At 43.3% G+C, this 13,814-nt stretch overlaps 1 protein-coding gene across 2 annotated transcripts in view; it reads left to right on the top strand.

Annotated features, from left to right (window-relative positions):
- Positions 1 to 13,814, top strand: part of EEIG2 (EEIG family member 2) — a 55,153-nt gene that overhangs the window by 2,824 nt on the left and 38,515 nt on the right. For both annotated transcript variants that reach the window (XM_073642858.1, XM_073642859.1), the window contains 3 exons: positions 2,750 to 2,870; positions 3,437 to 3,466; positions 4,013 to 4,129. In XM_073642858.1, the coding sequence (XP_073498959.1) occupies positions 2,750 to 2,870; positions 3,437 to 3,466; positions 4,013 to 4,129 (268 nt within the window). The remainder of the gene's footprint in view (positions 1 to 2,749; positions 2,871 to 3,436; positions 3,467 to 4,012; positions 4,130 to 13,814) is intronic.

Genomic DNA, 13,814 nt, shown 5'->3' on the forward strand with positions numbered 1-13,814 from the left:
CATTGACCCATGTGCTATTCGGCAATACACGGACAAACAATACATCATTTCCTATGTGACTGCGTCGTCCATGGTGTCTGGTGATGGCTGCATCGTGCAGGCGCAGAACGCTCACCGATGTGCCTGCATGATGTCACTAAAAACGTAGATGTCAGACATTCACAGTTTGGAGAAGAGACTTGATGGGCTTTGTGTGTTTTTTATTCATTCATACAACTTATTTCATCGTCTGATTTTTCATTCTAAAAAAAAATGTGCTTATTGATATTAATTTTGAACTTATTTTTATATGTACATATTTCCATTTGTGGTCTGTATGTCTATTGGGACCATTTTTTTAATCCTTATGGTAAATATGTTTTAGATAGATCTGACAAAGACATGAACAGTCTATAATTTTGGTCCACTCCTCTTTGCAGATCATGTCTAAATCATTCAGATTTTGAGGCTGTCGCTTGGCAACTTGGAGCTTCAACTCCCTCCATAAGTTTTCTATGGGATTAAGGTCTGGAGGCGCTAGGCCACTCCATTACCTTACTGTGCTTCTTTTTGAGCCACTCCTTTGTTGCCTTGGCTGTATGTTTTGGGTCCTTGTCTTGCTGAAAAACCCAGCCACGACCCATCTTCAATGCTCTTACTGAGGGAAGGAGGTTGTTGGCCAAAATCTCGCGATACATGCCCCCATCCATCCTCCCTTCAGTACGGTGCAGTCATGTCCCCTTTGCAGAAAAGCACCCGCAAAGTATAATGTTTCCCCCACCATGCTTCATGGTTGGGACTATGATCTATCTATCTATCTAATCTATCTTCTGTTTCTTGCCTCTAATGGCAATTTTTAACCAGACGTCAGAGTGGTGTTGTGCAGGCTGTGATTTATATAAATGTACAGAGTCCTACTTTGCTTCTGTACTATTCTAAGGGAAGGGTCAGACGGCCGTATAACACGGACAACTATTGCATCGCAATGCTCTGACTGGCCATCAGCTCTCGACCTGAGCAGGACAACTTGTATTTCTTAGCAGCTATCCTGCTTGGGTCGGGAGAGCCGCCGGCCAGTCCGGGCATTGCGTTGTGATCCCCGCCTGAGTTATATGGCCATCTGACTCTTCCCTAAAATGGGCCTGTTGCCCATGACAGGGTTGGTGTGCTATTCGTTTTATCCATTTGTGGGTGTTGCTTATATGGCTGTAAATTGGAAATGAAAGTCGACTGTGTGAATAAGCTTTACATTTCTAGTCTTTTGGTTTTTACCCGAAGTTTGGGCAGAACCCTCAGTTAGGCCCCCGTAACACATATGATTTTTACATACATATTCTATCTGTGTATGTGTTTTTGTCCCAAGTCCTGCATGCAAGTCTCTGACATTGAGCAGCTCGCGGACGGCGTCCTAGTTTTTTTTAGTGTTGTTTGGTTTTCACTGACTGATGGGAGACACTTGAAAAATTTCAATGTTTGGGGGTTTTTTTTGCTTATGAGAAAAACTGATGAAATACTGATGCTAAAAAAAAAGACCCAATACTGATGAAGAACAGATCCAAGACACACAATTGGTCCATTTTTCACATACCACAAAAAAAAAATTATAGACTTGTGAAACCGACTTTATAATAAAAATGTGGGTGTTCTTATTAGAAGAATCCCTGTCAGATGTTTAAGGAAGGAAGTGAAGAAGGCCGCCATGATGAGGCCATCGTTGCCGGGCAGCGGCAGTGTTGTGTCTGCGGCACACGACCTCTGCGTGTGACTGTCTCGTGGCCACAGGGCTGACGCTGACTATCTGCTTCATCTGTGGAAAAAGGAAGGAATCTGCTCTGCTGTGACTCCTGAGGAAGCGATGAGTCAGGCTCTGACGCCATGTCCTACATTGGCCGGTACTCAACAGTTTTGTTTAGTTGCCATGAGCAACCAAAAGGGCCACAACCACATCTGCCGCCGGATGTGATGCAGAGGGGGCTGAGCTGCACCAATCAGTATTCTCCCGCTTTGGGGGGCCAGCTGTGTATGGAGTCTGACTGGCAATGCTTCATGGGAAAAGTATGGCAGAGACAGGAGGAGGCCTCCCTGTAAGCCAAACCTTCGACTCCTCAATTTCCACAACTCCAACTCCCTCATACATGGCTCATGTTTAAGTGATAAATTTACTGCAGCACAGATTCATCTCAGCTAAAAGTCTAGACCCTTAGATCAGGAATAGGGCAGACATTTATAGGACATTTCATAACTTTCCCAAATTCTTATGAAAAAATATTCCCCACAAACTGCATTGAACTACTGTACCCAATTTATTATATATTTTAGGAGTTGGAGTCGGTCCATTTTATACTGACTCCACAGGCCTGCCTGTAAGTCAGCACTAGCCGTGCAGCGTGATCAGGGATGGCAGCCGCGCCTGACACCATGTTGGGGAATATCCCTGGTCTCATTGTCATTTGCATATGCTGTTACTGACGCCCTGAATACATCACCTAATAAAGGTGTCAGCAGGAGGCTTCTGTAAGGAAGAACCTAATTACCTGGACTTTACTATGGGATTTATGGGAATTGTCCATTTTGAGGTTCCAGAAAAGAGTGTGCCCCATTCATTAATGTCACTCTTGATTAATTAATTAATGAGTCCACTCATTGCGTGACTGAAGGGTTTTCTGAGATTGGAAACTAAATAAATCCACTCCCCCTTAACCAGCATCTAGCATCCTGCTTGGTACTTTGCAATTGCTTTTTATATATAATTTTTTTTTTTTTTTTGCAGAGAGGTTGTTCAAGCAAACTGCGTCCACTGGAGGAAATGTTTTTCATTCATGTGTAAGATGAGTGCGAGCGCGGCCTCTGGTATCCTGGACCCGTGTATCTGCAGAGTATCTGTGCGCAAGGTAAGACCACTCCACCGACATGATAAAGCGGGAGCGAGTACTGACATCAGGGACCCTCCCCCCGATCCTGAGAACCAGGTGTGAATACAGCCGTGGGTGATCGCACACCCCCTCTCCATTCATTTATAAAGGTGTACCAGAGAGCAGGTGAGTGCTGCATTCAGTTGTCTCCGGCGGTCCCATTAACAATGACCACCTTTCCATTCACTCAGGGCTCTTCAGAGCACTGATTCTCAGGATCAAGAAGTTTGCCCCTAGCCTATCTGTCTGGGATAACTTCCAAACTTGGGAATACCCCTTTAAGACTCCATCCATAATATAATGGTGACCCACGGACGTAATTGACTTTTACTGGCGTACATCATGTTTCTGTAGCGTCCATTGTTCCGACAGCAAGAACAGCTGTGTGCTGCACAATGTTTTCTGTCAATAGTGACCGATACCTGAATGTCCTGGTGTGTGTGTGTGTGTGTGTGTGTGAACAAAGCCCTAGTGTTGTGTGCAATGTCTTAATGCTTCACGTTACATGTATAATTCATTGGTGTTTTATCTCTTACTTGTTTCAGGAGCTTAAAGGCGGAAAAGCCTATGCAAAGGTAAAATGCTTATTACTAGTCAAATCCTTCTTCTTTTGTATTTTTTTTTTTAATTTGCATTTAAAGGGGTGGTCCAGAATCACAACACAGTACCGATTCCCAGGATAGGCAATAGATTGCTGATCACTAGGTTTCTCGCCATTGGGACCACCCCAGATCACAGCAACGACAGTCCGGAGGCCCCAGCTTTAGTTGTGTATCCTGCATGCATATTTGTCACTCCATTCTAAGTCTATGGGACTGACGGAGATGTTCAAGCACTGTACTCTGATTTCTCCATCTGTCCCATAGACTTAGAAGGGAGGGCAGTGCACGTCTGGGACCTAGAGTCTAAAGTGGCCCGAAATACTTCCCCATATGAGGAGACCAGTTCTATAAGTTCCCTAGTATCGGTTGGTAGTCTTGGACTGATTTTTGCATTGGGTCAGTTTGTGTAGCGTTTCGCTAATTTTGGTGCCTTTTCATTCATGAATCAGCCGCTGTTTCTGAACATTTTTGTAGAACGTTACTTTTCTGCTTACAGCACTGTCTGTTTTTGTTTTTTAGCTCGGCTTTGCAGACTTGAATCTTGCAGAGTTTGCTGGATCGGGCAACACCGTTCGGAGATGTCTGTTAGAAGGATACGACACCAAAAACACCAGGCAAGATAACTCCATCCTAAAGGTTAGTAGTGGCCATAAGCCTGAGGTGTCCCGTGCTATGACAGTGGTATAGATGGAGGACTCGACCATTGCAGAAGACAGGGAGCCCATACAGCTGTCACTGTGCTGCTGCCAATTATCTGTTTTCCTGTTTGCCCTGAGTCATTTTTCCGTCCCTGCACTGAGATGATTTCTATTGCATTTGATGACCTTATAGATTATTACATTACAGCTCGGCACAGAAACAGTCCTGCTTCTTATCACATTATTGGGTTATGTCGGTTTTCACTTTAGCATCTTTTGTCCGTTTCTATTAACTCTCTTGGGCAGAACCCAAAGTATTGATTTATATATAACGTTTCCAGTAATCAGTGTCATTCTTATTTGCATAATTTTTACATTTACGACTATCTTATAGTTGTATTATCTGTGGCGCATATTGGAGAGGTATTTCTAAGATACCACAGGGTACGGCACAGATGTTTGACAGACCCTGGCCCATCTCTGAGACCATTATGCATATTAGAACTAGAATCCTCTGAACCAAAGGTTGAGTCCAAGAATGAAAGAAGAGGTGGCCATGTATGTGCTCGACTCTCTCCGAAAATTCTATGGGAGTTAATAAAACCCATGAGTACGATTATTCGACTATGTCCATAACTTCCATAGAGAATACCAAAGACATGCGCTGCCTCTTCTCTATTTACTCTCCTCCTGGATGCACTGGCCCGTGTTCATCTTACCGTTTGGGTCACAGGACTCCTGTTCATTACGTTGGTGAGTCCCACATCTATCAGTAGATGGGCCACAATGGATAGTCAATAGATAATTCCCCGGGTATCCAACAAATGTCTTTGTCAGTGATACCCATTTTAGTTAAATGTTAAAGGCTGGTTCAACAAGTGAGCAAGTTGTGCCAATATTAAGCATATGAAAGTTTATTCACAATCACAGCGCTACTTGTAGAATTAAAGGGGTTGTCCACTACTTGGACAACCACTTCTCCATCCCTATGCTTGCCCCCAGTAAAATAATAACACTTACAGTGGTGGCCAAAAGTATTGGCACCCCTGCAATTCTGTCAGATAATACTCCGTTTCTTCCTGAAAATGATTGCAATCACAAATTCTTTGGTGTTATTATCTTCATTTAATTAGCTTGAAAGGAAAAAACACAAAAGAGAATGAAGCAAAAATCAAATCATTGATCATTTCACACAAAACTCTAAAAATGGGCCAGACAAAAGTATTGGCACCCTCAGCCTAATACTTGGTTGAACAACCGCGTCCGGTAACCATCAATGAGTTTCTTACAATGCTCTGCTGGAATTGTAGACCATTCTTCTTTGGCAAACTGCTCCAGGTCCCTGATATTTGAAGGGTGCCTTCTCCAAACTGCCATTTTGAGATCTCTCCACAGGTGTTCTATGGGATTCAGGTCTGGACTCATTGCTGGCCACCTTAGAAGTCTTCAGTGCTTTCTCTCAAACCATTTTATAGTGCTTTTGGAAGTGTGTTTTGGGTCATTGTCCTGCTGGAAGACCCATGACCTCTGAGGGAGACCCAGCTTTCTCACACTGGGCCCTACATTATGCTGCAAAATTTGTTGGTAGTCTTCAGACTTCATAATGCCATGCACACGGTCAAGCAGTCCAGTGCCAGAGGCAGCAAAGCAACCCCAAAACATCAGGGAACCTCCGCCATGTTTGACTGTAGGGACCGTGTTCTTTTCTTTGAATGCCTCTTTTTTTCCCTGTACACTCTGTTGATGCTTTTTCCCAAAAAGCTCTACTTTTGTCTCATCTGACCAGAGAACATTCTTCCAAAACGTTTTGGGCTTTCTCAGGTAAGTTTTGGCAAACTCCAGCCTGGCTTTTTTTATGTCTTGGGGTAAGAAGTGGGGTTTTCCTGGGTATCCTACCATACAGTCCCTTTTCATTCATACACCGACGGATAGTACGTGTTGACACTGTTGTACCCTCGGACTGCAGGGCAGCTTGAACTTGTTTGGATGTTAGTCGAGGTTCTTTATCCACCATCCGCACAATCTTGCGTTGAAATGTCTCGTCAATTTTTCTTTTCCGTCCACATCTAGGGAGGTTAGCCACAGTGCCATGGGCTTTAAACTTCTTGATGACACTGCGCACGAAAGACACAGGATCATTCAGGTCTTTGGAGATGGACTTGTAGCCTTGAGATTGCTCATGCTTCCTCACAATTTGGTTTCTCAAGTCCTCAGACAGTTCTTTGGTCTTCTTTCTTTTCTCCATGCTCAATGTGGTACACACAAGGACACAGGACAGAGGTTGAGTCCACTTTAATCCATGTTAACTGGCTGCAAGTGTGATTTAGTTATTGCCAACACCTGTTAGGTGCCACAGGTAAGTTACAGGTGCTGTGAATTACACGAATTAGAGAAGCATCACATGATTTTTCAAACAGTGCCAATACTTTTGTCCACCCCCTTTTTTAGGTTTGGTGTGGAATTATATCCAATTTGGCTTTAGGACAATTCTTTTTGTGTTTTTTCATTGAAGACAAATTAAATGAAGATAATAATACCAAAGAATTTGTGATTGCAATCATTTTCAGGAAGAAACTGAGTATTATCTGACAGAATTGCAGGGGTGCCAATACTTTTGGCCACCACTGTATACTCTCCTCCGGTTCCGACACTGTTCCAGTGGTGTTGGCTCTGGCTCTAATGACATTGTCACGCAATCCATGTTGCCAATTAGCGGCTGCTTCACTCTCCTCTCCTATGGACATAATTGATATCTGGAGGAGGTGTTGGAGCAGCCGCAGCTCTGACTTTCTCCAGATGCCAACTATGTCCGTAGTAGAGGAGCGTGAAGCTGCCGCTGCTTGACCTCAGTGATTGTGTGACATAAGTATGTCAAGGGAGCACTGGGAGAGCTAGTGCCGACACCACTGGAATGGCACTGCAGGTGAGTGTAAGTGTTGGCCTTCAGGTGAGTATAAGTGTTTTCTGGGGGGAACATGGGGATGTCTGAGTAGTGGACAACATCTTTAATGTAACCCACGCACACATATATAAAATGATCTGCCAGCAGGATCTTATGCAGTATATAGAAGTGGTGAGTAGTGTTGAGCGAGTATGTTCTATTAACCCTTTCGGCGAGTATGCTTGGGCCGAGCTCCGAGTATTTACAGCTGCTCGGTGATGTGTTTGAATTGCTCCCGTGACCATGATTTGTGACTGTTTGACAGTTTTATTACATGTAAGGAATGTCTATTTCTTACACATTCCTCACATGTAATAAAGCTGTCAAACAGTTGCAAATCATGCACACGGGAGCGATTCAACCATATCACCGAGCAGCTGTAAATACTCGGAGCTCGGCCCGAGCGTACTCGGACAGAACATACTCGCTCAACCCTAGTGGTGAGTAACTGGCTTGTTATACTGCTTTTAATTATGAACACCACAAAACACAATTAATATGTGTACGTGACATCCACTTCAGGTAGCCATCATTATAAGGCTGCAGAAAAATCTATTTTATATGACGTAAGACAAGCGGACTCAGGTTGTGAAATGGCCTTCACTGGTAATATATACCTGTAGTGAAAACCAAAAGGATTTGTGCTCATTACATTCAGAGACATTCATTGCCTGGTCTGATCATTAGGAGGATAAGTTTCCTGTCCAGCGTCTCATGTATTTGGCGCCTCTCGACTTATAGAGTCGGGGTCCTGAGCAGTGGATCCATGTGGCTTAATAGGGTGGTAATCAATGATTTGTAGAGCTTAAGAGCAGCTCATCTAAATAATCTGATTAGTCTTTTTAAGTTTTTTTTTTTTTGGTGCAAGTCTCCTTATTTATGAGTCTTTGGAATAAGGAATTTCATATCTCCAGATTTCACACAACAAGCTACATACATTAAAGGAGTATTCTCTCCTCAAGTTTGATCTCTGGGCTTTCCCCCCCAATCCTGAGACCCAGGACTCTCCTTAATGGGACCACCACTGATGGCTGATCTTTAACATTCCCATAAGAATGAATCCTATGGATAGGGTATAATTACAAACTAGAGAATACCATTTTAAAGCATTATTGCCAAGGCAGTAAGTTTTGCCACATTCCTATCGCAGTGGTTGGACCCCCCCCCCCCCCCAGCAATCCCAAGAACTGGACATGGGACTCTAACCAGGCACTGCAGAGTGCCCTCTTGAAAGTAGGTGTGCATGCTCAACCTTTGCTCTATTCCTTGTCATGGGACTGCCAAAAATACTGAGCACTGTACTTGGCTTCCTCTCGCAGACCATAGTTATTGCGTAGAGCAGAGGTTTAGCATCCATATGTCTTCTCCATCCAGGAGGGTGTTCTACACCCATTTGTGGTGCCCCTTTCTCGTGATTGCTGGGAGTCTTAGCGCTTTGACCCCCAGCAATCAGTAAATTATCCCCAATCCTATGGTTGGGAATAACTTACTATCTTTGGGAAAAAAAAAATTAAATAGATCTCTTAGATCTGCTAAGTAGATGAGCAGCTGGAGCAGGGCAGTGCGAACTTCCTCATCTGTCACTCGCTCCATCTTGGGTGCCTGTTGTTGTTGTTGTTGTTTGGACATTGCGGGGCCTAGTATTGACAAATGGTTACTGAGCCCCCGCTACCCAATGCAGGCTAGGAAAGTCGGCTCTGCCCTGGCTTGGCTGCCAAACGGTAGCAACGTGGACCAGGATCTTGCTAATCCTTTTGATCTACTCTGCTGATGAGGCTGGTGTACTTTACTTTAAACATCTATGTAAGAATGGCTATTTAATCTTTCAAGAAAGCTCCCGTCCCCCCCTATATTAGATGAAGCTTTCCACAGTGCAGATCTCTTATAGTAATGGTAATGACCGATCCTCTGATTAACTCACGGCTCTCCAGGGCTGTCAGGTCATTGACCGTAATCAGTCCACTTTCAGCTTGTGGAGGCAAATGGTAAATGATGTGTTAATAGGGCTGGATTGGGTCACACCTGTAATACATATTCATGGGGCACAGTGGCGTTTTCCGATTATCCTACAGTGATCTGTGCAGATACAGACTGGCAATATGCAGACTGGTGCCGTTTTAGGAAAACCTGATAATCCACTTTCTATTTAGCTGATGAATACAAGAGTCCCGGGGAGTAAATTGCTCCCAGTGTAAACCCTGCGCTCCGCAGCCGAGCCTCCGATCTGCCATCATTCCAGGAATGTGAGGAGATCATTGTGCATTATTACATCGGCCTCTTCCTGGCTAATGCACTTACAGCTGCGGGATGGAAACCCTTTTGCAGTCGTTCCTGTTGCTGTTATAGCTTTCAAGCTCATCCGGGAGGGACGGTATCAAAATGTATTATTCCTAAAAGCTGTGGACAGAGAGCGCTGTGCTTTTCCATTGTTTCACCAGCTGGTTTTTATTACATCTTCTAGGAGAATAACAGGATGTGAGCCCGGGCTGCTGTGCGATGATTGTAGCAAGCTTATGTAGTGGTGGTTTTTCCCTGGAAATTACTAACTTGGGTCTGTGCACACTTTGCTTATTTGTCACAAAATCTGAATGGCTTCCTGATGCCAGCAAAGCGACTGAGAATCCTGACGTCTCGTTCACACGTTGCTCATTTGTGACTTGCAGATGTAAATCTACAACATGTCAATTCATTAGTGTTTTTACAGCAGATTTCACCTATACTAATGAGTGTGGAAAAATCTGCAACAAAAAAAAATGCACCTATTTTACCTTGTGTTTTTCTTGCCCCAAATACTTAACATTTGCACATACCCTAATCGATATCACTGCATTTTATACAGAAAATTGACTATTAGGGCCCAAATCATTATTGCATTTGCACTTTTTTTTGGCTACTTTTTTGTGTTTTTTTTCACCTGTTTTTCATTTGTGCCTTTTTTAATGACTTTTATATGTGTTTCCCTGTTGTTGTTTATTTATTTTTTTTTTTAAGAAGTTGTCCACTACTAGGACAACCGCTTCTCAATCTGAATGTTTGCCCCATTAAAAATAAAAACACTTCCGTACCGACACCATTCCAGCAGTGTCAGCACTGGCTCTCCCGAGGCTCATGTGAAGTTGTGTCATGTCACATGAGCCCTGCGTCCAATCAGTGCTGGCGCAAAAGTCAGGACTGTGACTGCCGCTCACTCCGAAGGTGAGGAGAGTGACTCCAGCATTGATTGGGCGCAGGTTTGACGTCCAGGTCTTGGAGTCAGTAAGCCGAACCTCCGACTCCACGACTCCGATTCTACAGCACTGGTCACTACTGAGCGTGTACATAAAGTGCAGCACAGATTCATCTCGACCAAAAGCAGTGATCCTTAGATCAAGAACAGACATTCATAGGACATTTCATAACTTTCCCAAATTCTTATGAAAACATTTACAGCACATCCTGTATTGTACTGCTGTACCCAATTTCTTATATATTTTAGGAGTCGGAGTCCGTCCATTTTATACTGACTCCACCAAAATGGACACAGACTCCACAGCCCTGCTCACGTTATGGCACAACCTCATTTGAGCCCCGGGAGAGCCAGTGCCGATACTGCTGGAAGAGCACTGACAAACATTCAGATTGAGAAGGGGTTGACCTAGTAGTGGACAGTTCCTTTAAAATCAATTTTTTTTTAAATTTGGCAAAATATTGAGAGAGCATTTTTTATTTTTCACAAAATTCATAAAGCAGGTGCAATTTTTAGTATAGTATAGAAACGTCAATGAATGCCGCATGACAGAAAAAGAAAAGTAACTTGGGCCCTTAATTTTCTCCTTTATCCAATCTATATATAAATCTACATGTGACTTTATAGGATAATTCACAACATTTGGCTTTTTAGCTTCAGCTTATAGGTGGTTTTAAATCCAAAAGTTTTTTTCTTTAAAACCACTTTTTTAGGATTCTAATTTGAACACCTCTAAAAAAAAAAAAAAAAAAATCAACACTGCCAATAGTCTAACCTGCTCAGTCAGTGTGTACAGCTCCTGCTCAGTGTGTACAGCTCCTGCTCAGTGTGTACAGCTCCTGCTCAGTGTGTACAGCTCCTGCTCAGTGTGTACAGCTCCTGCTCAGTGTGTACAGCTCCTGCTCAGGCTGTTTGCAAAACGTTTTAATTTTTCATTGTAGATATTTTTAAAAAATAACAAACCGTAGTTGTAAAGGCGGACAGGCCTTGAAGCTATTTTTGCTAGACTTCTCCTTTTCAAATGTCCTATTAAAGGGTAAATCTAGCATGGTAGAAGGTATTTTAAAATATAACTTTTAATGATTATATAATAAAAATGGCCAATGGCGAAATAAAAATAGACAATAGACACGATAAACCAACAAACGACACACACATAGACATTTAGTCACAAACCCATGGGGGCGAGGGTGGAATTACCCAATATTACAACCCCCCAGCAATAAGGCAGTGACATGTAAATAAATGAGAAAGGAACAATCTCACCGATAGTTGGAGTATAGCCTTACTCAAAGCACAAGAGGATCCCCACTTGGCTGGTTACTTCATCCAGAGAGGTACAATCCACAGAAGAGATACAAACAAATGGGGGGGAAGACTACCCACACATTACCCATAAAGCGATATCTCATGTATAAATAGGTGAGCCAGGGATCTATTGCACATGTCCCAAAAAGTTTCCCATTCCCTACGCGCTTCGTTAGTCACTCATCAGGGGATAGTGAGGAAATAGGGGACCGCTGTATAAGCACAGCATGATAGGATTCCCAAAAACAAAATACAAAAGGGAATTACATGTGCTGCATGCTCAGATAATAGGTGGCGTTTTAAATATGCTCACTTTTAGCGCCAATTACAAACAAACAAACATCACTTCCGGTGCGCTATGTGACGCACCACAGTGTTCATGTGACCAGACTGAAGGCGCAGGTAATGACAAGGTAAATCGTTCCACGCTGGAACGCATCACCGATCAAGGAGGAACCGGAAGGGGCGGGACAAACATGTAACATCCGGTCCACTGCGCTCCAGCATGGAACGCATAGGTCAGGTATCACGCGGCAGTGACAGCACTGCGTCACTTCCGGTGCGCTATATGGCGCGCCACAGTGCTAATATAACCGAACTATATACGAAGGCACCAACAAAGCGATGCGTTCCAAGGTGGAACGCATCGCCAAACCATGAAACCGGCTCACTGCGCTCCAGTGTGGGGACGCACCTGCAAAGTCCCACACATGTCACCACCATATTGATGATGGGAAGCGCAACTAACATATACCTGCGCTCCATAAAGAACACCAACCATGTATACACTCAATTGAGGCGCCATTACCATGACAGCCACCACTATAAGGGGGTGAAAGAAGAAAGAGAGCATCACATAGATACAGTAGAGGTATAAATTCATGTCTATAAATATGGCTATTATAGCAATCTATAAAATAAGCCATAATGCCTAATCAAAAATGCAAAGACAGATCATCTCAAGAATTCATAGAAATCCAAGGGTAGAAATAGCAATGCTATATAATTACAAAAACACCCTAATAATTTAAGTAAACGGAATCCTACAACCCAGGATATAACACAACCGGGGGAGGACAAAGTATTTTTTAACGTGGTAGTTGAGGTGGGCCAATTGGCCAAGGGTCATGAATAATCATAAAAAAATCCTAAAATTGGCAGGCACACCGATGGATGAATTGGAGAAAAAGAAAAAAGAAAGGAAGGCCCTAGTGTACCCTAGTTCAACTATTCTGGCAACCTACCTGACAGCGGAGGTTGGCACCCTAAGGGAAAACGAGAATGGCGCCCCCGCTCCACGACGGCTCTCCCTAAATATCCTTGATAGGCCCTAAGGTTAAGGGAGATAGATTTAAAGGAAACAACCAAAGGTTAAAGTCTCATTGAGGCCAAGTGGGGATTGGGTTTTGAGATAGAAAATCCACCTGGTCTCACCTTGGCGCTAAAAGTGAGCATATTTAAAACGCCACTCATTATCTGAGCATGCAGCACATGTAATTCCCTTTTGTATTTTGTTTTTGGGAATCCTATCATGCTGTGCTTATACAGCGGTCCCCTATTTCCTCACTATCCCCTGATGAGTGACTAACGAAGCGCGTAGGGAATGGGAAACTTTTTGGGACATGTGCAATAGATCCCTGGCTCACCTATTTATACATGAGATATCGCTTTATGGGTAATGTGTGGGTAGTCTTCCCCCCCATTTGTTTGTATCTCTTCTGTGGATTGTACCTCTCTGGATGAAGTAACCAGCCAAGTGGGGATCCTCTTGTGCTTTGAGTAAGGCTATACTCCAACTATCGGTGAGATTGTTCCTTTCTCATTTATTTACATGTCACTGCCTTATTGCTGGGGGGGTTGTAATATTGGGTAATTCCACCCTCGCCCCTGTGGGTTTGTGACTAAATGTCTATGTGTGTCGTTTGTTGGTTTATCGTGTCTATTGTCTATTTTTATTGAGCCATTGGCCATTTTTATTATATATTCATTAAAAGTTATATTTTAATATACCTTCTACCATGCTAGATTTACACTGATATGGTTGGTAGTCCAAATCCTACATTTTTTTTGTCCTATTAAAGGGGTTGTCTCTGCTGTCCTAATATAACATATTGACTGCTCACCTGACGTCATGTAAAGAGTGCAGCAGCCAGTCAGGGAGCTCTTCAGCAAGGCATTTTATCTATGCAGGCAGAGCTGCTGAGCTCT

Source organism: Phyllobates terribilis, unplaced genomic scaffold, assembly GCF_046119375.1.
Source record: "Phyllobates terribilis strain yellow unplaced genomic scaffold, ASM4611937v1 Scaffold_8__6_contigs__length_399053987, whole genome shotgun sequence".
Taxonomy (NCBI): Eukaryota; Metazoa; Chordata; class Amphibia; order Anura; family Dendrobatidae; genus Phyllobates; species Phyllobates terribilis.